The sequence below is a fragment of the Rhamphochromis longiceps genome, linkage group LG23, assembly GCF_057381845.1.
Source record: "Rhamphochromis longiceps isolate RC_006_pf linkage group LG23, R_longiceps_female_GT1.1, whole genome shotgun sequence".
NCBI lineage: Eukaryota > Metazoa > Chordata > Actinopteri > Cichliformes > Cichlidae > Rhamphochromis > Rhamphochromis longiceps.
Window position 1 is genome coordinate 1,639,529 of NC_140578.1, and position 25,800 is coordinate 1,665,328.

The following is a 25,800-nucleotide window of genomic DNA, read 5'->3' on the forward strand; positions in this document are numbered from 1 at the left end:
ATGAACTGCTTTTCTCGATCCATTCTGGCAATCATAATGTGTCATTGAGGATTTCATTGAAAGTACCTGAGAGTTTGATTAAGTCACACAACCACAGCTGCTCAGCTGTGATGCTCTTCTGCTTTAATGTGGGGCTATTAATCACCCTATTGTGTGTGTGTGTGTGTGTGTGTGTGTGTGTGTGTGTGTGTGTGTGTGTGTGTGTGTGAGAGAGAGAGAGAGAGAAATTGACTGCCTCAACTCACCTATGTCATCATCAAAACTGCAAAGGCTGAACACATGGTTTGGATGAAGGGATAGAACGGGCTATAGGATAAGATCAGAGGTTTTATCCACGTATGCTTTGGTGACAGGTTGGAAGGTGGAGGTAAGGGGCAGGAGTCGAGGGAATTCAAGCCGGCGTTCCAGGAAACACAAAGCTCAAGATCAAGCTTTGGTTGTCCTTCAGCTGTGCTCGTTGTGATCTCAACATCAAACCCTCATCCATCCATCCATTTATCCCCCCCCCATAGTACTCCTTTCATCCACCCCTTATCCCATCATGTTACCGCCCCTGAGGGTCTGCCGTTGCCCTTCCTTAGCAGAGCCCACCTCCAAGTGTGTGTGTGTGAGGATGGAAGAAGCCTCATGAAAGCCGATTGCATTTTAATAAAGTTTATTATCTGCTGGGAGCTAATCCTCAAGGGTAATCTCTCCTCTCTAGTCCTAAAGGAAAGCTGGATTACTCACTTGCTATAATCCCAATGAAATTGTTAGGATTTAGCTTGCGCTGCACAGCAGATGGCAACAGGCTTTTTCCTTCAACCTTGCATGGTTTAACCCCCATTTCTACATGTAACACCCTTCTCCTTCTCGCCATGTCCTGATTGTTTTTTGTTTTGACCTAGAACAACAGGAAGTCACTTTCAAACCTGTAACAAAAACATATTTCGACATTAAAGACAACACAGACGCCATTTACGCGTTTAACACGACCGCCACGTCAGAACAAGGAAACAAAAGACGAAAATCGTTATCAAAAATAATTTTATTGATTCAGACCAAAGCAAATGGAAACATCGAAGAAGAGCAGCGCTTCATCATTCATGGACCCCAGCCAAGAAAACAAAAACAAAACAAATCCCGATTAATCCAAATCCTCGTCCAGTGTGAACATATTCCTCACTCCACTTCAAGAACCAGAGTGGCTATTACGTGGACTCAGTGTGATGTAATATTCAAAGACATCATGTCAAGCTCAAGTGTAATTTGGACCAATGCAGCTCATCTGCTTCTCTCTGGTCGAGTCACAGTTTTCAGCAATAATTTAAGATTCAACACGACTGCTCTGAATCACTCAAAGTTCATTTAACCGTTAGTGCGTTAAAATTCACAAAATTGAGACTGAAATGAAAAAGCAACCAAAACAAACGTAATGTGACTAAATTCTCAGCCACACAACACCGTTAAGGAGGGAATCTGACAGAAAACAGTAACAAAAGCAGTAAATTTAAAAATCCACCAAAAGTGAAAGAAAACCAAACACAGCTGAAACTTATTAGACCACCCAGTACAGCTTTATGCCATAACTAACAGTATTAGTCATTTCCAAAATCATCTGTGTTTCTGTTAATCCGCCAGTTTGTGCAAGCTCTTGAATCAAAATGATATTGGTCCAGTCTTCCTCCCATCACCCCCAGTCAGTCTCTCTTCTCTCAGCCAGGCTCTGCCTGGGGGTTTGTTCCTGTTAAAGGGGAGTTTTTCCTTCCCACTGTCACCCATGTGCCTGCTCAGAGGGGGTTTATCTGATAGGTGGGGTTCTCTCTGTACTATTGTAGAGTCTTTACCTTTATAATATCAAGCACCTTGAAGTGACTTGTGATTTGGTGCTATATAAATAAAAATGAACTGAAAATAAACTCATTGTCATGTGAATTTTCAGATTTACCATTTTACAAACAAAAATACAATAATAAGATAATAAAGCACATTTTCCAATCAAGACACCAAATTAAAGCTATTTGCTTGAATTCCTGCAGAAAAAAAAAATGTTTTGGTGGTTTGATGCTTTACCCGATTAATTTCTGACTCCTCTCTGAGTCCACTGTCGGCTCAAATTTGGGATTAAAAATGTGAATTTAGTTTATTTTGCCTAATAAATGACAGCTGTTAGCTATAAACAAGCTTTTTGACACATTTCTAAAACATTTGTGTTTTCTTGTTTTTGATGACAGGTGATCTAATACATTTTAAGCGCTGTATCTATATCACACAGATTACAGAAAACATTTCAGCTCATACTGGGGTTTAAAGTGGTGACAAAAACTGATTTTCCTTTATTTCATGTAAATATACATCTAAACACACATTTTTCCCACAGTCAGTGTGGAAAGAATGAAATTCCCTGCAGGCTGCACGGAAAATAAAATCATGACTGTCCTGATTTTTTTAAAGTAACTTGCTAACTTTCCCTTCTCCTCGTCTGTAGTTGGACAGAAAATAGTGAAATTCACAGTAAAATGTGTCACTGCAGGTAACATTTAACTGGACAGTTATGGAGGGCAGCATTTTATATTTGTGTGCAGTGCGCTCAAACTTAGGAGACATTAACCAAATGAATGTTAATCTTTGTTATGACTCAGGTGAAATTAGCACACATGTTGGCTCAGGGGACGGAGATTTTAGGCCGCCGTCGTCTGAGGCGGTTTTTGAAGAAAAGGTACATGACCAGAAGACACAGGGAGGACAGGAAATAAAGGAAGACACACAAGCTGATGTCCACTTTCGAGAAGCCAATGGTCAACACGGACATCAAGCGTCCCTTGTGCCTCAGCTCAGCCTCCTGACCAAAGTACTGGCCCGCCACGTCTCGCTTCTGCAGCCGCTTCCTTGGCCGCGCAAAATCCAGATCAAAGCCTGCATCCACTGGTTCCAGACCCACCATCCCCAACCCTGCGCCCAGCTCCATGCCGAGCCCAAACACCGGCCCGGGCTCCTGCTCTTCCTTTCTCTGCAGGCTGCGTCGTTTGACTCGGGTGGAGGTAGCCATCTGCAGCGCCTTGGCCTTGTAGTGCTGGTTGACAAACGAGTCGAGATCCACAATGTCCTCCTGCGGGTCTCTCCTCATTCTCACAAAGCTCGGTCTCCTCCGAGCCTGCTGCCGGCCACGACCCAGCTCCATTTCAGGCTTGGCCCAAGGCGTTGGCTCAGACGATCTTCCTACCATGTCACCTGCTAGTCCATCCTCTTCATCTTCCTCTTCTTCCTCTGCTGCCGTTTCATCCTGTGGGCCTTCTTCCTCTTCCTCCACCTCCCCGCCTTTTTCTTCCTCTTCCTCCTGCTCAGTGGGTTCTGTTTCCAGAGGATGTTTTCTGAAGTCCAAGGCCTCCCTGGCTCTTCTCTCTGCGTGTCTCTCAGCTATGTGAACGACCTGCTGGCTGGCATGTTTCTCCCTCTGTTTTTCCAAAATCTGGCTTTCACTCTCCAGGTAGTCTGATGGGAAAAGGGCAACAAACCCAAAACAAATAAAACATACGTGGTTCTCCCTTCACCAACTTTCCAATAATTACACTCTATGAATCTAGGACCAAATCTTCTCAGAATCTTAAGATACACAGTTACTAGTTTACACTTAGAAATTTAGCAGTCAGTCATTAAATGCATTAAAAATTCAATTAGTAAACAATGCTGCTTCATATATGTGTAACAGGCATCCAGGTATTGATGAACAGGTACAACATTTTTTTTTAAATTTATGTTTGGATCAGTCTAATTTTGACCTCCCAGTTTGGTAAAGTTCTTGAAGTTCATAAAATGTTTTCAGTCAAACCTGTGAGGATTCTGTCGGAGGAGAAGTAGGTCAACAGGAACTTGAGAACCTCCGTCAGGTTCCACGTGTGCTCCCCGTTGTCCTTTACTGCATGGCAGGCTGAACACATGTCGGGCGGAGGCCACTGGATCTTTGGAAATTGAGGATCTTCACTCAAAGCACCTGCAAAAGAAACAGGGTGAGCAGATCGCACAGTGGAGTTTTAAGCACTTTGTAACTGGGAGAATATCAAACGTGCAGCAACAGACAGGAAATCAGGATCAACTATCACTGCAGGTTACATGCACCTCACTGTCAGAGGCCTCAGAAGTAAACTTCACATCTTCCTTCTACATTTATGACCATTTCATTCAGAAAGATGTCCTACACTTTATTACTGATATCCTTTTTATCCCTTTTACAACAAAGAGAAATCTTACAGTTAACGTTACAATGTTACCATGAAAACAGACTTTTTCTGTATTCACACTGCTGACAGAACTCAAGTATTCAAGAGATTTTTAAAAAACAAATGCAGACCGTCTCAGTGGCTTCTTTCACAGCCTCAGAGTCACACTAACAAACTCAGAGACTGTCTGTGGCAGATGAAGCGACTTCCAGTCAGATGCTTCTTCTATTGTTGGTGCACGCTGACAGCAGGATGTAAGTGCTTTGAGGACTGGATGCAATCTGCGCTGAACCCATTTGATCTTGTCACAGTGCTCGTAAAAACTAAGTGCCTATATGCATATGTGTGTGTATGTATTTAAGAGTCTATATGTAAATCATCTGTCTGGGTGTGTGTGCATGTAATCTATGGATTGATACTTTTGTGTGCACTTGTGTGCGCGCTCGTATGACAGGGTCTAACAATGATCAATGGGCTTCTGGGATGTCCCAGTGGGAGGGATGGTGAGATAATAGATGTGGCCAAAGTGGACAGCATCCCCACTCATACGCGCACCCACCCGCCCACTCACACACACACCCACCCTGTTTTCAGGCACCTTGGTGCTCTGAACCACCTGTCTTGTCCCTTTACACCCCTTTGAAAGCAAAGTCCAATCTCCAAATTGAACATGAGACCAAGAGCAGCCTCAGCGGGGAGCTGCCCTTCTAATGAATTAGAAACTTTCTCCTTTAACGTGTTTTCTTTTATGTAGCCGCTGCCCACCAACGCCGCTCATCGCTCACACATCACTCGGCCTTTGTATGCTTGCAAACACACTGGCAGAAGACACGTACACCCACACACAGGGCAGCATCTAGTAATGAATTGCTTGTTGTCACCAGCAGGCCATTGTGTGTCTGAGTGTGTGTGTTGGTTTGTGTTGGAGAAAAGAAGGGCGGGGGGGGGGGGGTGCAGAGCAGCAGGTCTGTCACTTTACAGGACTGTCAATTTACATCCTCCTGCAGCACCACCACCACCACCTCTACTCCCCCTTCTCTCCACTGCTCAAGATTAATCTCAGTCATATGCATGGGTGTTTGTACTCTGCATACAGTACTTTACATAAAGGATACATCAATTTTACTGTGTGCTGAATGGGTGGCTGTGTGTGAGTGAGAGTGAAGGGGGGCTTTTAAACATTTCAGCAGGTGAGGGTGCACGTGCACATACATCCAGTATGCCTTGCATCTCCTTCCTTAGTCTAATCAGCTCGCCACGTTTGCAGCCAGGGTGACTTTAGCCACAGTAGCCATATCCAGATTGCCACAATAGCCCGTCACAGAGATGTCATCACTGCCAGGCATACATATTCATCAGGTATAAATATGTATTGTTCAGCACGTCAAACTAGCTTCTTCAGCAATAATCCTGCAACCACACATGCTGTGCCAGCAGCATGGGGTGCAGGGGTGTGAGTGAAGGGGGCTAATAGTCAAGATTTCATGCTTATTTAAATAATTGGAGAGGAAAAACTCATTTAGGGATTGTTTATTGTATATCAGAGTTTCTGCTGGGGTTGGATAATAAATATCAATATTTCTTGTTTTAATTGAAAAGTGTGAACATGTAGCCCGATTCATTCAGGTGACACGTGCTCTTTATGGAACTACTTTCTGACTTTTGCTAATTTTAGATCATTTCATAGCAAAGTTTTTATGCAATCTATACTTTTATTATGAAATTCTCTCATTACCTGGAAAGATTTTATTGGACAAATATTTTTGGGAAAAGAAAATGTTGCTGAAAAAGTTTAACTTGACATTTTTATTTATTATTTGCTTATTTGTTTGCAATAGCTGCATGTTTGAGTTAGTTTATGCTATTTAACCAAGCTGTCGTCCTGTGTGTGTGCGCGTTATGTTTACTGGGACGTGCACAACAAGCAGATTCTGATTTGACATGCACTTGTGATTTTGTTTAAAGGGTCACATTTACAGCAAACCTCAGTAGTATTGATGCATCTTGAATAGATTGTGTGGATCAAGAAAAAGCAAACGCGAAAACACCAACGTTTCAGATAAAGGACGTAGCTGTGCTCGCACAATGTCCGGGTAACGACGCGTTAACAAAAACAGAAACTACACAGAAGCAATAGTGATGGTTTTAATAAATCAGGAACATTTTTATGCATCATTCGTTGTTTGTTTTTTTCTCCATTTGATCTTACTGTTAAAAAAAAAGTGCGATATAATTTTAGGGGAACCATCCACAACCAACAAAAACATCCCAGGAGGCAGCTGGAGCCGCTGCAGCAGCAGTGCTCTTCCATCTGTAGAAATGTGAATCAGTCTCAGCTGTTGACAAGCAGCAACAGGACTGAGCTGCCACCAGTCTTAATTCTGCCCGTGCAAGAAGGCCGAGGGCCCTGGGGCCTCTTTGTTGCCAGCTAAATTAATTGTTGGGCTGCTTTACAAATAGCTGCTCTTTCATGCATGGCTGCTTCTGAAAGGAGGGGCGGGGAGGCCTGCTAAAGAGCTCCACTTTAGGCAAAGAGGAGGGGAGGGGTTGAGTGGATGGAGCGCGCTTTCCTCGGGGAGACGCCGCCACTCACTGCAGCAAACGCTGCCAAACCCTCGGCTCCTCCCTCGCTCTCCCCTCCTGATTCGCCCGATTTAACCTCAGTGCCCCCCCCCCCCCCGGCGACAACTTAACCCATACAGAGGAAAAAGGGGAGGAAAAAAAAGGAAGTGTGTGTGGCTTGTGTCATGGTGTTTGCCACCTGCTGTCTCACATTACCCTGGGAATTGTACGCAAAGCGGGCCGGCTCCTGGGGGACGCATCCTGTGAGGATGCTGCACTATTACTTGTCAAGCAGAGGATATGAGTCCCAGGGGATGGTGAGTGGAAAGAGTGTAAGCTACAGAAGAGGAAAGATGGATGCATGAAGGGGGAGGTTAGATGGTGTTTAACTGTCTGAGGAGCCGCGGGGACGGTGTACTGCTGGCCTCTGCTGCTGAGGACACAAGCTGTCCCTCAGATAGAAGAGGGGGCAGTCACAGAAACACAAACAAAAGGCAGTGATTTAACAAAGTAGGCTGTTAATGACCACGCCACGCCTAATAAAATCAGGAACACAGAAGAGGGAGGAGAGACACTCTGTTTAGCACTCGTGCCTGATGTGAAGAGAGGAATTTGCTGACAGAGCACAGCGAAAACTAAAAGATTATATTTAGAAAGGACGGACAAACCTGGAAATACAGAGAAAGTTATGTTCAACATTAGATATGGATTTGATTTGTAGGCAGCAGTAAAAGATATTACTTGATTAAGCAGAATATAAAACCATAATCTGGCATGGATTATGAATGAGGAAGGGCCATTCAGACAACAGTGGGGGTACACTGGGTGTGAGAGAATGGGAGATGGCGGGGGGGGGTCAGGAGAAAATGGGCGAGGTGGAAGCAGATGATACTTGGAGGGCTAAGACGTGGTGACAGCTGGTGTCTGATCTGAGGATCCATCCTTCCTCCCCTCAGCCTCTTTTAGTCATATTACAGAGACTAACTGGACGGACACACACACACACACACACACACACACACACACACACACACACACACACACACACACACACACACACACACACACACACACACACACACACACACACACACACGAAGAAAGAGGCAAGTATGTGATGGGAAAAGTGGGATGGAGTAAAGTAAAGTTTAAAAGAGACTTACTTTGATCTAACGTACATTATTGCAGAAGCAGCAACAAACCATCAATTTATTTTTAATCACTGATTAATCCATGTGGTCCAGTAATGAAAAATGCAAATATAATGCAACAAGTGCAACATCTTAAATGTGCTTGTTTGTCAGATAAACCACCTGAACGTTTCATTTTATCATCTCCATATTTAAACAAATAAACTGGTTTTTCAGTTTTTCACACACATCTCTTAAACATTACGTCACCAGTTTAAACACTGGTGGCTTGGACTGCATTTCTCATCTTTTTTTAAATTGTGGGTTTCATACAACTTGGCTTTCTGTTAGTTTATCTAATATTTGTGAAACCATGCTCGCTTTGGCGTGACTCACACTTTTATTTAAAGCCGTGTTACTGTATGTTAGTTTAAGTTAGTTCCACGATAGAAGATCAGAGACATTTTAACATCATTAAAGTTTGAGAGCTGAAAGAGGGAAAAGAAGCTTCTACAAAGAAGCGACAGATGACCGAGCCAACTCCTACCTGCCAGTCTGTTGTTGACCACGTTGTGTCTGGACCACAACCACAAGACTGCTGTGGGCAGTGATGTCACCTGCTCCAGAGTCTCTGCTGCCATGTTCTCAAAGTGTCCCGCACACTCCCTGCAGCCAAAGAAGTTGTGGACGTAGCTTCTCATCGCACGCAGCACCTCTTGAGGATCTGAAGGGGAAAAGCAGAGCAGTGCACAATCCTTTAAAATACATTACAATACGTTTAAATTCAACTTTACTGTAGCAATTATTAAATCTGTCATTTCCTCCAAAGTCGCTCACAATCACAGGCACATCTAAATGAGGTCACAGCTGCAGAAACGCACCTGAGCATGCACCTCCTGAAGGTGTGCCAGTGGCAGCGAGGATCCAGCACCCGCTGGATTCCCACGATTACGTAGGAGTCACCCAGAGCTGGGTTAACCCCCATATTGAGATGAATGGGATAATGCAATCTGGAGATTAAAGGCCGTTAACGCTCTATGTGAATGGTGGCCCGGCTGTTGTCTCAGGACTCCAGCAGCCCGCAAACATATTTCCCTTTAGCCGTTTGCTTTTGTCCTCAGCTTAGCAGATCCTTTAGATGTTCACCAATCAGCTGGTGAGAGCACGGACAGGAGCTTTGAGCCCTTTATGAAAATAACGATAGGCCTGTGGAACACACCTTTGATACTGTACGGGTGTATGCAGATATGGATAAATGATGTTTTCTCTGATAGTCAGAAGTGTGTGTTAGTGTGTATGCCGTGGTGGTCTGCGGTGGGCCAGATGGACACCATTTTTGGCCAGTCCATCTGCAGGTCACATAATGGTCTGTAAACCTGGGGATTAACCTCGGTGTGGATGTATCTGAGTGTGCCTGTCTCTGTGCGTACTGAAGGGAGATTAACGTCCCTGCCAGGAGCGGAGCCTCTGGTCATCTGCCTCCTATTTTTATTAACCACTCACATTCCACTAATCTACAATAATCCCTTTTCACACAAACAATTAGGCTCAATTTGAACTGTTAAAAATAAAAATATAAACTAACTCATCTCTGTCAGATCAGGTCACTGTTGGGAAGGAAAAAGGCCAAACCAGAGCTCATGTGTTTACAAAGCTCTCTCATCCTCAGTCTTCCACTGCATTTTTGACCTCTCAATGACCTTTTAATTCATTGCAACACAAACTGTGTTTGTACCTGAGCCTTTGCTGTTAGCTTGAACAGTAAGAACATGGAAGAGAGTCCACACCCCACAGGGATAACGTCTGAAGTGGGGCTGTGAACCCTGGCAGCCCACCCACCTCACGCCGTCTGGCAGCATCGAGTTTGGAGACTGAGAGAAACAAAAAGAAAAACAGAAGAAAAATCAAATTACCGGTAAATGTGAAGTAAGGACAGGAAACAAACAAGCTAAATAAAGGAAATCACATTTTCTTTCTCGTTGTTTTAAAATAAAGCAGGAGGCCTAATTTATCATAAACCTGCACGCTGACCTCTTACTCCAGTGAACATGAGATCTGCTGCATCTCTGCACAAACCCCTGCAAACACCTCTGCACAGGCCCGACTCTGCAGATGAAAACGGACCTGAACAAATGATTACTTAACCTCGTGTGGTCACTAGAGCTTCTTGGCAAACGCTATTCAGCTTTTTAGGAAATGTGGGGGGGTTTTCAACAAAAGGGAGACCCATTTTATGATTCTTCAAAGGAAAGAAAGTGTCTTAGTGTTCAGAGAAGCTGGAAAGTATCACCAGGCTTTTCCTCTAAATGAGACAAAACTCTAAAAGTAAAGAGTCTCTCCAGTATCTCGAGATCCGTTCAACTTAATGAAAGCAGCTGCGTGGAGTTTCCTGATCAATGGGAAGTCAATCTCAGGTTAATGGCTCAGCCCTCCACTAATGAACAGAAGCTATCTGCATCTCTAACCACGAGCCACAGTTGAATTCAACAACATATTTTCTCTGACATAAAGTCGTTGCGCTCATTGCACTGCACTGCCATCACTGGCTTGATTGACAGGGTTACTCAGATGTCAATAGTAAAGATTTGGTGCAGAGTCCATTTCCTCCGAGGCGGAGTCTATTCATACCTTCCCATTGATTCATTGATCCATTGATTTGCCTGCTAAAAGCTAATGATGTAAGTAAGTGAGTCTTTCAATTTGTGAGCGGCTGTACGCCGGAGGCACGCGGGCTTCATTCCAAAGACAACAGCACATAGATTTCCAGCTGCATGCGCTAGCACAGAGACAAGCGCAAAGCAGATACGGCAACATCTGGATGCTCATCTTTAAGAGTATTTTTCTACCCCTAAACTTGTACAGAAGGTTTTTTTTAAGATGTATTTTTATGCCCATTTTGGCATTTCTTTGACAAATTATTGTGCTGCCTCTGAACTGATTAAGTGTCCAGACTGACAAGTGACCTTGTGGCTAAGCAGAACGACGAGGCTACTCCCAGCCAGACGCTCGGACATCAGTCTGGGTGTATTTTGTGATGACCTGCCCTCTGTTCTCCCTGCAGCTGCTCATCTGTCTGCTACTCTCTCCTCTCCCTTCCTTCCATTGGCTGCTTTGGCTCTGTTTGCATTTATGTACTTTCTAAATGTAGTCTGCAAACTACAAACTATTTTTGAAACCAGTAAACGCCACAGACATAAACAACGTTACTACAAATGATTCGGATGCACCAAATTCATTTTAATAATAATAATAATAATAATGTATAATTTGTCCCTGTCAGAGCTCACCTGTGCATCATTTTCCAGTTTTTCTTTAAATGCTTCGTATGAAATGCGATCTCCAGTCTGCTTCTGTAGCCAGGAGTTTAAATCCTTCAGCAGGTTCGTCACTATAGGACGGCCTGGGAAGTACTAAGGAAGAACAAAGCACAACATATTCATGGTTCGCAATACAAACAAGGAAAACATCTCTACTGAGTTCCAGTAAACAGACTAGAAAATGAAGGGCATTTTGGGGAACAGTTGCAGGTTTGAATCCGTCGATTCATTACTGGAATAAGAGACATATCACCAGTGTTGGTCAAGTTACTTAAAAAGTAATCAGTAACTAATTACTGATTACTTCCCCCAAAAAGTAATCCCGTTACTTTACTGATTACTTATTTTCAAAAGTAATTAATTACTTAGTTACTTTTTAAAAACACGATTTACAACCTGAGTAGGTGATAAAGCGATAGATCTTTCAGCCCAATTCTACTTTTTCTGCATAATCCATCATACAAAATGTAATCAAATGGAAAAGTCTCTTTTTAAAACTTGTTTTATTAGTTTTAATCTTTTAACTTTATGCATCAAGCAAAAATTTAATTATATGCAACATTCTCTGACTTGAAGAAATTAGTTTAATATTTAAACTTATTTTCTGCACATTCCAGCACATAATTTATTTATTTTTGTGTTTACACTCAGTCTTTCAAATAGATGCAAGTAAAACACAGCAGAAAATAAATAAAGTCAAAGACTCAGCGGTCCTGTTGCTCTATTTTCACCTGTAAAGCAGGAGTGGGGTAGGCGGAGGTTTACCCTGGTGCAGGTGTGCCGCGGTCAGTGGAAGAATCCGCGAGTTTCTCTGTGAGTTTCCCATTACGTCATAGCTACTCGGTGCTTGTTGGAAGTTTAGGGGTTTTTTTCGCTGTAAAAAGAAGTTTTCTTCCCACGCACAGCGGACACTAATGTTTTTGTCACTCTTTATGGAATCAAACTCAAAGTAAGGTCAGTACTTCCACGCTTTAAACGCTGCACGCTCATACTCTCTCCGCACTGATATATGATCCATTGTTGATCTGCACACAGCTGTTGTCACGAACGTTGCACTCGCTTACGTCACTGTCATGAGACTTCTCGCCAAAAAAAATAAAAAAATAAAAAAATCACGGTTTTAGTAACGCAGCAACGCAGTGTTCCTACGGGAAAGTAACGCTAATCTAATTACCGTTTTTGCAATAGTAATCCCTTACTTTACTCGTTAGTTGAAAAAAAGTAATCCGATTACAGTAACGCGTTACCGCCCATCTCTGCTCCTCACTCAGGCTGTCACTGTATATGTAGTTCGAGAACCAGAAATCTCATTTCATGCATGTCACTCACTCTAATTACATTTGTGTTGTTAGACTGCAGTGTAGATTACATTAATGCAATAATGATTCCAGCTGAAATTTAATTGCTTGCACAAAGTTTCTACAACTAATTTAATTCATGTTATGAGCTAAACATGCAACTTAAACTAGAGCCAGAAGAATCAATCTTAAATGAAACATTTGTTTGTATCCATTACATCCAATTCAGCCTGATTCATTAGAACCCAACTCCTGAACATGTTTCTGATAGAGCCACTCACCAGCCAAAACATGTTTTCAAATCAACATCTCAGTTTCAACCAGCAGTAGAAATCCTGCAAAGGTCTGAGCAGCGCTTCTGAATAATACCTCCAGATCATTAGGATTATTGGAAGTCATTGCATGCATGCCTAAATGATGCAGTTTGATGGAAAACACTGCGGGCTTCCCATTTACGTCAAATTTAGTTTTTTGCTGATTACCTTGAAATCTCCAAACACCCTGTACGGCCCCCAGACCCCCCAGAGAGCTGCTACATGTCCAGGTTTAAAACAAAGGGGGAGCACGCAGTCGTGGTTTTAGCCTCAGTGATTAGATTTACTTTTAGAGCAAACCACTTTTATCTCTGTTTAAAAAGAATAAAAGAAGTTTGGCTTTTTTAAAGATAACATTTTTACACCATCTTTAATTATTACATGTCTACTTATAAAAACACCCTGTAGCTCTGGTTTAGAAAGAAGCTACGGAAAGAAAAAATAATGTAGTGATGAAGATGTGACGACACGGGTCTTGAGGCTTCTTCGAAATGCACGTCTTCACCCGGGTAGAACATTTGTTTCCTAATATTTTACAAAAGATTGTGGTTTAAGGTTTGTTCCTGCTCAGCACCTAAAGAATTTCAGTAAATGTGACAAAAGCCAAGCTTGAGCTTCTTCATTCATTAAGATCCATTTCCTAAGCCACTAACAACCACTTAGGTGTTCCTCACTCGGGCTTTCTCCTCACGTCACCTTGGCAACAGGCACAGCTGTAAAGAAACGTGACACTGTAACTAGCAAAGTGGGTAAACGAAGCGGGAGAGGAAATCCAGCTGATGGGTGTCTGAGACCAGTGATGACAGCCTTAAGACACACACAGAAAACACGTCTGCCCGGTGACTGTCAGACAGACAAGACCGCTTTAATAAACTTTGGCTTAATGTGCTTCCTATTCTTACATTAAGCCTCTCTCTGGAATAGGTTATGATAACGTCTCGTTTCTCAGAAACAGACACAGCAAGTAAAGCTTTTTTCCACAACTTATCCCGTTTTTACGAACGCACTGGGCCTCTGGAAGCAATACGAGGCAAGAACAACAAAGCAGGGGAGGATGTGTTCATGGGAACACGCCTGCATATAAACACACACTGATCTGTGCGTTACTCCCACTTCATCAGACCTGCTGCGATGTGCAAAGAGTCCTGCTCCAACACATGTGTCCCTTACATAAAGCACTAATAACTGAGCACAACCTTCCACTATACTTTTTTCATAATCCATTAATAGACAAGTTGACTGAGTATACAGAGGTAAACGGAGGGTTTTCTGCAGTTTCAGAGTTACTTGTTAAGTAATTTATTGGTGTTCATGAAACTCAGATCTCCAGCTCAAATAAAAAGCTGACATCATGCGCAGGTTTGACTGACTTATAAATATATAATTACAAATAAAGAAACCAGATGAATCCTGTAGCCTGACAGCTTTGAGCGGACCGACCGACTCACCAAGCCCCGCCTCCATACACACGTACACAAAGTTGGAAAGTTGGGATGTGAAGAGCAGCACAAAGGCTGTTTGCTGCTCCGGAGGCACAGTGATAATAGGTTTAGGTGTGGATCCGAGGTCTGAATGCCAACTGGTTGGAAAAGCTCATTAAACAGCCATATGAATTTAACCAGAGGAGAAAACGCAGATGTTTTCCACTAATGCGTTTAGGTCAGCATCACCAAGCAGCCCTATTCATGAGCTGTGCAGGTTCGGTAATCGTGTGAAAAGAAAATTTAAAAAGGAGAAAAAAGAGACTCAGACGGTTTCGGTTTGCTCACATTGATCTAAATAAAGCTTCATCCTGCCTGCCTGGTTCACAATCAGTCAGTTTTCACCAACAGCTGCTTAAAGTAATGCAGGCAACACCGCAGCATTTAACAAGTTTCCTTGTTTAAAAAATGTGTTAATTATTAAACTAAAATGTCATTGTGTGCTTTTTCTTTTTCACAGCAACAGGAGGCTGGCATCAGGAGAAATTATACTGGCAATATATTAACAAAATAAAACCATTCAGCTGACAGGACGATTAAAATGATTCATTTATGGATGAAATTCTGAATGAGGGACGCCTGCTGATTATTGATTTTCTTTTGCTACTACTTTTATGATCTCTGCATCTCTCTGCTCCAGAGATCTTCATCTGTATCTGTCGCTGTATCTGCACAATGTGCACAAACACTTCACCCCCTCCTGCACCCATCCCAGTTGGACCATGACAATCCCATTCACCCTGGCAATATGTCATTCCTGATCCGATTAGTATCAGCAGCACTTGAGAAACCGCAAGCTCCTTGTGGTGAGGGTCCTGAGAGGGAGGCATCTGTTGGCTCTAACAGGGGAGACCAGGCCAGGCCGGGGGTGGAAGCCAGGGGTGAAGGCCCTCGGTAATCTACTGCAGACACGTGCCCGAGTGGAAACCAGAAAACAGCAGCCTCATCCTCACACACACACACACACACGCACACAAAATACATCAAAGCGAATTGACAAATTCTGAGGGAATGCTCATTAAATCTGTAATATGATTCATAATTATCTGGACAGCTAATTTTAAGAAAAGCCAAGGCAATCTTGGCAGCAGAGGCACTTTTACACATTATGTCCTGGGCCGTGGCGTGAGAAGGCAGACGTCTGTGTTCCTTTAAACTAAACCCCTCCTCTTAATTCTTTGTTTTATTCCTCAGCCCCTTTGTCCCCTCTGGGCTGAAGGGCTTCTTTCGAGAAAAGCAGGATAGAGGTGTAATCCTTAAAAACCTCACTGTAATGCTCTCATGCTTCCCAAGATCCACTTTTTTAATCCTCATATACATGTAGAGGATTCATAAATCAGGCTCCAGCCTGACAAGATAGTAAATCTAGTAATATTACGACTGGGTGCAAAAACGCTGCCATCTACAACATGTGGCACAGAGATGTGATGATTGTATGATTATGGAGAAGAAAGAATTCATGGAAGTGTGATTCTTTGACAAAGCAGACTAATTAAAAAAACGAATCCAGGAAAGAAGACGCTCAGGAGGCTCAGGACACAGTTATTTGTCTAATAAGAGTCAGTTTTATATATTTATTGGTTTTCTTGTCTTAGTTGATGAAAAACAATCATTAGAATCACTTAAAACTATAATTTTCAGACTTTTTAGACAATTAACTGGATACGCAGAAGAATGACAAATGAATATGCTGATTAAATTAATACTGAAAGCCTTACTTGTAGGCACACGTGAGCCTGTGCATGGAGCTTTCCACTCACTGTGTGGTTCAGCTCACATTAAAGAGTCATGATTAAGGAGCATGACAGCAGAGTGAAATAACACTGACATTAAAGGTCAGGCCATCGTGAGTCACTTTCACTCTAATCACATGACTCACACGTGGCGCTCAGGTGTTTTTGTGTTTCGTTTTAAACGTAGCGCTTTAATAATAAGGTGCAGAGAACAGTTTGAAAGTGAGCGATTTTAGACGAATCAAAAAGCGAGTCAAAGATTATCCAGCTGGCTGCACTGTAAACATGACCTGCAGGCATTTCCTGCGCTCGTGTCCAACCCGGTCTCACAAACCACGACTAACAGCGAGTCGAGTCTGGCTTAAAGCATTCTCACCATGCAGCGAGACCTCTCAGTCAAATGTCAATAAGGGCCGTCGAGTGGCGGTCGGCTGTAACAATGACGCCCTCCTCAGCAACACAAAGCCCCGCTGGGCTGCCGCTCCATTCTGGTAAGGGGTGGGGGCATGCTAAAAATACCACTGGGACCTGCTGCTATTCACTAAACAAACTGGAGCTAATAGGAGGCCACAGTGCTCTGCCACACACACACTGACGGAGATGGCTCTCTACGATGCCTCCCTAGAGAGCGAGATATAATCAGAGAGATTGGACTAGCGGACTAGGGCAGTGAAACAGGCTGGTCTGTAGCCAACAGGAGCAGGATAGCAGGTCAGGCCTCATCATCACAACATGTTTGCCTGGCTGGCTCACTTCACACAGAAAGGATTTAGCAAATAGAGGTGTAAGAATGCAGCCAAAGGCAGGGCGGTAAAAAGAGTGGAGACACTGAAATATTTTGGAAAAACAACAACAACAAAAAGGAGGAAAGGGTAACAAATGACAATGAGAGACAAACATCACTCGCACGCACCCACAAGACTGGCATGGTCACAAATATTTACAGAAATGCTTGTGTGAAACCACAAGCAGGAAGACAGCATGAGCCTGTGGGCAGCAAGCACCCTGAGAGGCACCATCAATGCCCACCAGAGTCTTTGGACTTCTGCTCTAGTCGGTGCCATTCACTCCGGCTTTCTGACACGTTTGTGTGTTTATGAGTGCGCATACAAACAACAGCACGCACAACAGGATATAACTGTAACAAAGTGACGGAGACCAAAGTTAATAACGTATGCGAAGGAAAACAAAAGCCAAACGCTGGAACAGGAAAACTCAAATCTGCAGCTTTAACCCACATTCTGCTGTCTCAATCTCCACCTAGTGGTGACCTGCTGCAACTGCAGGACTTGAGCTACAACATTGCCTGGTGAAGCAAGTTCATGTTCAGCAGATTTGCTAAAATTGATTATTTTTAGTTTATTTTTATCAATATCTAGAAACAAACAGTTTTTAATGCTTTTCTGACCACAACAGTTTTCAGCAGTCAGTATACGTCAAGATAACAAATCCAGTCAGACAACGAGGAGCAAACTGCTTTAAAAAATACAAATCTGCTGTTTTTTGTACTTGCTGTGTCTGAAAGTTCTGCTAAGTGTACCTTGGCCAAGACAGAGATGTAAGCCTTGAGAGAAGTCAGTGCCCGCCCTTGGAAAACAGACTGAGCACCCAGCTCAACGCGCAGGGAGTAGTGCAGCGTTGACTCCAGGTCTGCCATATACACCCTGAACCTGAGTGCAAAAAGCAAACAATCACATCAAGGCGAAATATGAGTCAGTAAAGATGTTTGTGGATGTTGTGTCTCATTCATACTTGTCGAACGGTCTCCAGGGATCCTCTGTGTTGTTTTTAAGGAGTTCGGTGGAGACTGGTGGAGGCTTCCCTGACCGCACCACCCCCGGTAGCCTCTGGAGGGCATAAGAGTAGAAGGCACGAGCCTCAATGTCACTGTGGGAGAAAGGGAGAAGTGAGGCCATCACTTACACAGGTTAATACAGGATGTTTTCAGTGTGAAAGTGCATCTGTGCAGAGACGTGCACACTGAGAAATGCAACAATCACACCTGAGTAACATTAACGTGTCCATATCTGCAGCGAACCTCAAAAAGCAGTTTTCTGTTTCGTTTTTTATTTCAGTTTCAATCTTTTGTCTCAGCAGTCCAACGCCATAAAACCCTTTTTACGACCTGTATTTTTCACGGCCGTATATTTTACACACTTACGGGAATGCATTTTAAATACTAGGCAGATGGTGCCAGGGTAAGTAGGAGAGAGAGGTATGGCTGATCCTTTAGGCATGTGATAACCCTGCAACCACAACCACTAAAGCGCTCACCACCCTCCATCCCTCACATCCTCCCCTCATTTTCCTTCTCTCCTTGTCACGGACGGAGAGAGAGGGAGGGGGAACGAGAGAGGGAGAAAGAGCGAGCGAGAGCATCGTAAAACTTGAACAGGATGGTAATAAGGAGGATGGATACTCGGGGCCAACGCTTACTCACACCAGCCTGGGACTCAATTACACCTGCGTGTGTGTGGGAGTGTACAGATGTGGAGGGGAAGCCATTCATCCAGCGATCCCCAGGGCCAGCAGGCAGGCAGGCAGGCATCAGGGTGAACTGAGGGGGAATGCATTCACCTGGGACCAGCACACATTACATGCATGAAGGATGTGAGACGCCACCCGCACGCTCGCGCGCAGACACGCAAACACAGGCGCACACCACTGTGCTCTCCCAGGATCAATCAGACATTCAGCGATGATGGGAGGCCATCTGTCGCCGTGTGTGGCTGGGGCTTGTTTGGCAGGTGAAGCCAGAAAAGCAATGGCATTGTTTTCATGCAAGAAATTAAAAAACCTCCCTTCTGTACAGTGATGGAGATGAGGGGGGCTGGAAAGGGGAGAGATGGAGGGTGAATAAATAAAACAGCAATAAATCATTTCCTCTTTGCATTTGTCAACTAAAAAGAGTCCTCTTTGCATGCCAAGTTATTGAAACAGCCAAACAAAGAGGCATAAACAGCAGATGAATTTGCAGGGTGAGGAATGATCAGCGCCGCTTTATGATGGTGAATAATGGAGTGATTTTGATGCTCTGATCCCATTAAGAGGCCAGATGTTTAAAAATATTCTCATGAATAGCGTTCAGATAATGAGAACACTACCAAGCTTTTCGGAAGAGAGCGGTGCAGCCGCGTGTTGAACAATGACAACCAAAGGGGAATAAACTTGGTGTTTGTGCAACTCTGACCCAGTTTGAAAGGAAAGAAAACAGGTAGGAGATCCATGCAGGGCACGGACCTTCTAGTTCCACAATATTGGCAGATGTTTCCACAGCCAGCGTGAGCAATGCATGTGCTTCTCTCAGGCTCACTGCCTCAGCTCAGCCATTCAAAAAGAACGGCCTCATTATAATAATGCAGAAATCAGATTTTTACGTTTTGTGCGCCTGTTTCACGTTTCATTGCTTTGGGCAAGGAGCAACTGTGTTGGACTGAGAAACAGACATTTCTACTGGAGCCTTAGACTTTCTTACGTTCTGTTAGTGCTTAGCCAAGGTTACTGTCACATTTTAGCTGGCTGCCTCCACTTATGTGTTTACATAGTGTGGTCGGTTTTATAGTGGTGCTAAACTGGTGGAAACTCCGCCCGCGAGCCTGCACTGGTGCTCACTGCACTGGTGCTCACTGCTACCCTCTTTTCTCACCTGTATTCTCCTCTAGTAACTGCACAGCGAGGCCAAAGCGCATGAAGGACACGTCGTACAAAGACCTGTAACTGCCCTTTTATGTTTGTGCTGTACAGTCCAAAGTTCTGCCCACCCACAGAGATGTTTTCACTTTCTGGCCGATTCTCACGATGTCCAAGAGTTTATACGGAAACAACAAGGTCACCAAATAATGAACAATAACAAATATCAGTCAGAAAAATCAAGGAAATCCGTGAATAACAAGGTTGATTAGACAAACTGAGTAAAAACATTAGATAAGGAGTGTGTGGGTTGTTTCAAATATTTTGATTTTTTTCCATAAGATCATCAGTATTATTATAGAGCGTGCTGAACGCCCTTACATTTTCCTTATACTAGAAAAATGTGTTTATAAACTTTATTTTGTCACTTTTTCAAAAGCAGTTTGACATGCAGTAGATACTGTAAAGACTCTCACACTCTGAGTCTGGTGAAGTTGCCTCCAGGATAATAAAGGTAACAGGATGGAAACTCTGTGACGCCCAGTTTGGTCACCAGGCTTTCCTCAGTGTTCAGGACCCTGCGCACCGCAATGCTGTCAAACTGTAACAGGTCCAGGGTCACCTAACGTACAAAACACACACACACTTTACCTCGCCATGTTTCATAACACGGACCTATTTAATGTTAATACGCCGCCGTTTGACAACAAACACTGCGAGCGTTTCAGTCACATCTCCGACGTGTTACCTCTCGGCCAACGTACGACGTGGCATCTTCAAAGATGAGAGCCAGGTGTTTGACATCGTTCGTCTCAAAGAAGACGTCGACCTCCATTTGGCTGGGGGGGGGGGGGGGGAGGGAGAGACCCACATCTGACTTTTTAAAAATCAGCAAAGATAAATAAATAAAAGTGAATCATTATGTGTCTAAAGGTCATAATAACAGTATTTAGGGTGCAGAATGGTTTGCGTGTGTGTTACATGCTTTTCAAGAATGTAAAAATAAACTAAATGAAAAACACAAACAAAAACACCACCTTTCTGTCATTTCTCTGCCTCCACCTAAAATACTAAAACTTTACAACAAAATCGTCTCCACCTGTGAAAAAATAAATTTAAAAAAAATTCTTTTTTTGCTTAAAAAACCCCAAACAAAAAAACCAACTGCATTTCTGAATTTCTGCTCTAACATGACGCTTTCACTTTAAACCCAAAGAGAAAGACTTCCTGGGCCTTCCCCTGCTGAACTATGTGTGCTTTAGTTCACATGTCTGTATACTGTATGCGTGTGTGCCATGCACCAGGGCGGCCATGTAGTAATAATGAGCTAATGGGGAGTCTTCTGAGTCAAACTGAATTTGTCATAAACTTTAGAAATCAACTTTTTTAACCCCTTATTTAAATTTAAAGTGAACAGTTCTTTTTTTTTTTTGCTTATAGGAACAATTCTGCAAACAAAACTACAAAATCCACAGAAAGTTGAAGATATGAATTAAGTTCAACAACAAAATAAATAAATAAATAAAATACACTGGGAACATGACAGATACTGGAAAGGCTCAATTTTAGGTGCATACACAATCGAGTAAGAGGACAGAAACGAATTCAAAACAAGTTATTTTATGAAGGCAGGGTAACAGGAACTGCAAAAGAAGAGCGAAAAATATTGAAATAGAACCCGTTTTGTGGAAACATGTTTTGTATGCTTGTAAAAGTATGGGACGTGTGGAAATACATTTTGTGGATGTTATTGTTGTAAAATTAAAGTTAAAAGAATCTTTTATAAGTTGCTATATGCGCATTAATTCCTTCAGCTGGTCGTTTAAGCCCCTTGGTAGGTGGTTGCTAGGCAACACAGAGACATCATAATATCATATTAGATGAGAACCCTCGAACCCCTAACTGTGTAGGAGTTACTGCAGATACATCAGCTGGCTTCAGTCGTGAGTGATGATTGAACAGACGATAAGACTGCAACTGTAAAACTGCTGATAAAAATAAGTTTATAGAAACTAGTGTTTCTGCTCGTGTGTTTACCTGGTGGGCTCCAGTGGGGGGCAGGCAGGGGGCCAGGGTTCACCGTGGGTTTCCAGTTTGTCTAAGATCTTGTGACGGAGGTCTTGAACATTACGGCTAAACTCTAAAAATAAATAAATCAAAAATGCAAAGATTTTATTACAGATGATCTTAAACTGACACAAATCCGTATTTACCAAAACATCAATACAAACGAGTCCAAAACAGGTAACTGTACTCTTAGGTTGGTGAAATAAATGATGCACAGTGGATATAGAACACGTTTGAGCTAAACCAAGACAAAATAATTAGAAACAAAGGAGGAAGTTTGAGGGTTAAGCATATTGAAATAACACCATGACTACACAAGACAACTTATGGTGGTGTTTCCAAGAAAACAAGCTGAAGGCTCGGTGAGTGTCCTCTCTGTGTGTAATACCTCTAAAAGGCAGTCCTTCATAATCAGGCTTGGAGTAGGCATGGAAGAACTGAGAAGAGAAAACAAAGAGGGAGGTCTCAGTTAAGAAAAGACGAGAGAGAGAAGTGAGATGTGATCAGACGGGCCTCACAGCTACGAGTGAAGCAAAGTCATGTTCTGTAATATCTGATGGGGGGGGGGCAGCCCTCCTCTTGACCTCTTCCTGGTTAAAATGAGTAGCAGATGTTAAAGCTCCAGTGCAAGTTCAAAACAGAAGGAGCTCTTTGTTTTATTGGCTTTTGATGCGTGAGCTTGAACACACTCTGCTGACTAATCAAGTATGAGTGCAGATGTTTGAATTTCTGCGATGTGGCTGTTGATCATGCAAACGTTGCATGTGGCAGACTGACGAGATACTGCAGCTAATACAAGAATAACGTTTTCAAAATGACTCCTTGATGTTGAGACTACTAAAGGACAAACTACACAAAGTATTGTTTGTTTTTATATACACAGTTTTCATACTGCCTTAAACAAATATGCATAATTACAACAGTATTAAAATCTAGAACAGGACCCGTGAATATAACAGTGTTTGATTCAAAGAGTAAAAAATGGGACCGTTACTCATGCAAAGGTTTAACCATCATCTGCAGAATATGATCAAATCTTTGCATCACTGCTGGAAGAGCTGAGAAGGAAAAGCATGGACCTTCATGGGATCCATCTCCATGTGCCACCCCTGCACGGGGGAATGTGCTGGACTCATTTCTAAACAGGATTCATTAATGCAAACACGGCGAGCAGATCCCAACAAGCTGAATGTAGGACAACGAGTATGTTTGTATAACACAATTTGCAGTTTCTGTGATAGTTTTCTAACAGTCATGTGCTACTTTTTTTTTTTTTTTACCCTGTGTCTGATAATCATCTGCTTTTGTACGCTCGTACACTGACACGTCATTATTTCCCCAGTGCAAAACTGAAAATAGAATAGAGAGGGGGAAAGACAAAAACACTGAGTAACAGTTGTAGGTTGTGTCAGCCTTTATTTTAACAGCATGTCTTTTTCCTCTGTGAAAGTTTCCAGCCTCTTCTAGTGAAATATGCACACCTGTGACTTCAGCACGAGCAGTGAAACAGTGACAGTCTGATGATGGTCTCTCGTGCTTTCGTTGTAGCTACTGAATAAAAGCCAGACTTGGTAAAGAGTCTATTTGACAGTGTTTACTTTTGAAAACTAGAACAAAATCTAAATGTGGGACATGGCCTCAGTATGTGGGACAGGGGGTGGGAACGAGGGGTAGAAATGCTGTGTGCTCAAATCTAAGGGGGGGCTTTGGTCACCCTACATGCAAACTGTTACATAAAAGCCATATCAATGCCCAACCATGTGAAACTGAGGAGTTAACAACAAACTGCCTTTTCAATTTCTTTCCAACTTTCTTATTTCTTATGTCTGAATAATTGTGATTTAATTTATTCGGAGAACTAAGTTGTTTACTTTCTTTATGTTCTCCTTTGTGGATCACTGTAAGGATCTTAACTCCAACTCATTGTCAGCGTGCTGTGGTGCAGCACCTGGAGACCAACTACAGCTCTAAGCTTAGTCAAGGGAACTATGGGAGTCAGGTTCTCCTGAGAAAACCTGCAGGAGCAAAGAGGGGTAAAAACAAGCGAACCACACAGAAACATCCTGCCACTCAGGGGGTCCGAACATGAGACTTTCCTGCTGTGACAAGACAGTGAGCCACTGTTTTTGGATGCCTAATTCAGCCTCTTTTTCATATAATCAGCAGCTTTAGTGGAAAGAGTGAATTTCCACACAACACTCATCATAAAGGAAGAAACAGCCATGCAGACAGTTCATATATAGCATACGACCTTTATTGTGGGGTACCCTCGGACTTTGTAGGTTTTGCAGACCTCCCTGTTCTCCTGATCAGCGCAGTCTACAGCTGCCAGATCCACAGCCGGCTTCCACTCTGAACAGACATCAAACAGAGGGAGACAGACCCACAGTAAATATTTATTTACAGTCTACTTTGCTGTGTACAGTCCATCAGCACTGGATGGGGCCCCGAATTAGTCTCGATCCATGAATCAATATAGAAGGTACGGCTTTTAGGATAAAAACTTCTAGCTATAAGCAAACTGTCAGCTGCTACAGGTGAGCAGCATTTTCCTTTGATATTCATTTTAGAAACTTTGCTTCACGAGCAGGATCGTGGGAGTCCACACACCCGACAGAGGTCCAAGGCTCATCCGGTGCTGCTCCCAGTGTAAAATCATTACATTGCGAGCATTCCTAATCCCTCCAAGGCAGGCCGTTTGATAGCATGCCAAGCCATGGATGCCACTGTGGACTGCGAGTGAAAGCACTGGACTGAAATACCCTGTGACTGTGTTGGGCCCCAGCCATCATCAGAAACTTCGTCCTTAACCATCATCCTAATTATATTTGCTCGGATGCTTCTGTGAGATTTTCGTTGGCAGCGGCTGCAGGAGCAGCTCTGAGTTGGAGAGGACGTGAGAGCAGCGAGCAAAATAAAAACACTTCCATTAGATCTCATGCTCTAATTAACAGATGGAAAGTGCAGCTTGGTGTTCTCATCATTTCCGCGCAGAGATGAAGCTCGGGAAATATTTAAAAAGACTAAATTATAGATTTTTTTTTATCCTTAAAATGTTTAGCAGAAGTTTCTTTTTAAGGCAGCGAACAAGACCAGCTGTGCAAAGCTGGAAGTGAACACAACGAGAGTCAGAATGACTGAAAGCTTTCAAATGTTGCTGCTGCTCTGTACACACCTTTAATGTCTCTGGCCAGGGCTTTGTACGTCGGAGAAAAGGCGACACAGTGTCCGCACCACGAAGCGTAAAACTCCACGATCATAGCAGCTGTGGAGTTGATCAAAATAGACTCCACATTTTCCTGAGTTAACAACACGATCTGGTCCGAAGCCGTGTACAGTCCGGCCTCCGCGGACGGAAAAAGGAGGCACAAGCACAACCAAACCGCAGATGTTGCCATCTTTCTGGGATGTGTTTGTATTTCTTCACACCGAGACGTGGCACGGCCGGAGCGCCGCGCCATCTTCCCCCTCCGAGCTGCTGCTGCTGCTGCTGGAGCTCCGAGTCGTCTCTCTGAGCGCACACACTCACTCCGCTGTCACAAAACTTGTCACAACTTTTTCTGCCTCTGCTTTTTTATGCCCACCGGGCTTCGTGGGTCCTCCCCCTGCCGTGCAAACCAAAAGTGCCATACAAACAGCGCAACTCCGCACGATCGCCCATTTGTCGTCACTTTAAACGCACGCTAGAATAAGATGAAACTATTAATTCATGACGATTTAAAGTCACGTGCAGGACACGACTCTACACAGGAAATGTCATTTAATGGCTGTAGAGACTTTAACTGCGAAGTGATACGCGTCCGAGCACACGTTTAGTTTTACGTGTTTAGTTTGTGGTTTTCTGCAGAAGATACAATTTTGTGACGAGACAGAGTTTTGCATTTTGAGGGCAGGTGTCCTTTAACAGAACAGCCACAGAGACACAATATTCAGTTTATTTCCAGCTTTTTATCTATAACGCAAACACACTAGACTAATGAAGAAAGATCCCTAACAATAAAAAAAAAAAAAACACTCTTTGAGGAAGCATTGGCAACGGTGGGAAGGAAAAACTCCCTTTTAACAGGAAGAA

The 25,800-nt window shown here is 43.2% G+C and overlaps 1 protein-coding gene across 1 annotated transcript; it reads right to left on the minus strand.

Moving 5' to 3' along the window:
* Positions 1-1,014: 1,014 nt before the first annotated feature.
* qsox1 (quiescin Q6 sulfhydryl oxidase 1) lies at positions 1,015-25,411 on the minus strand. The gene is made up of 13 exons (XM_085397621.1): positions 24,904-25,411; positions 23,980-24,080; positions 22,117-22,165; positions 21,699-21,801; positions 20,410-20,500; positions 20,138-20,283; positions 17,784-17,918; positions 17,572-17,701; positions 11,176-11,298; positions 9,624-9,759; positions 8,436-8,612; positions 3,809-3,970; positions 1,015-3,471 (listed from the first exon to the last, which is right to left on the minus strand). The coding sequence occupies exons 1-13, from the start codon at positions 25,187-25,189 to the stop codon at positions 2,645-2,647; spliced, it is 2,466 nt and encodes an 821-aa protein (XP_085253747.1). The 5' UTR covers positions 25,190-25,411; the 3' UTR covers positions 1,015-2,644.
* Positions 25,412-25,800: the final 389 nt, after the last annotated feature.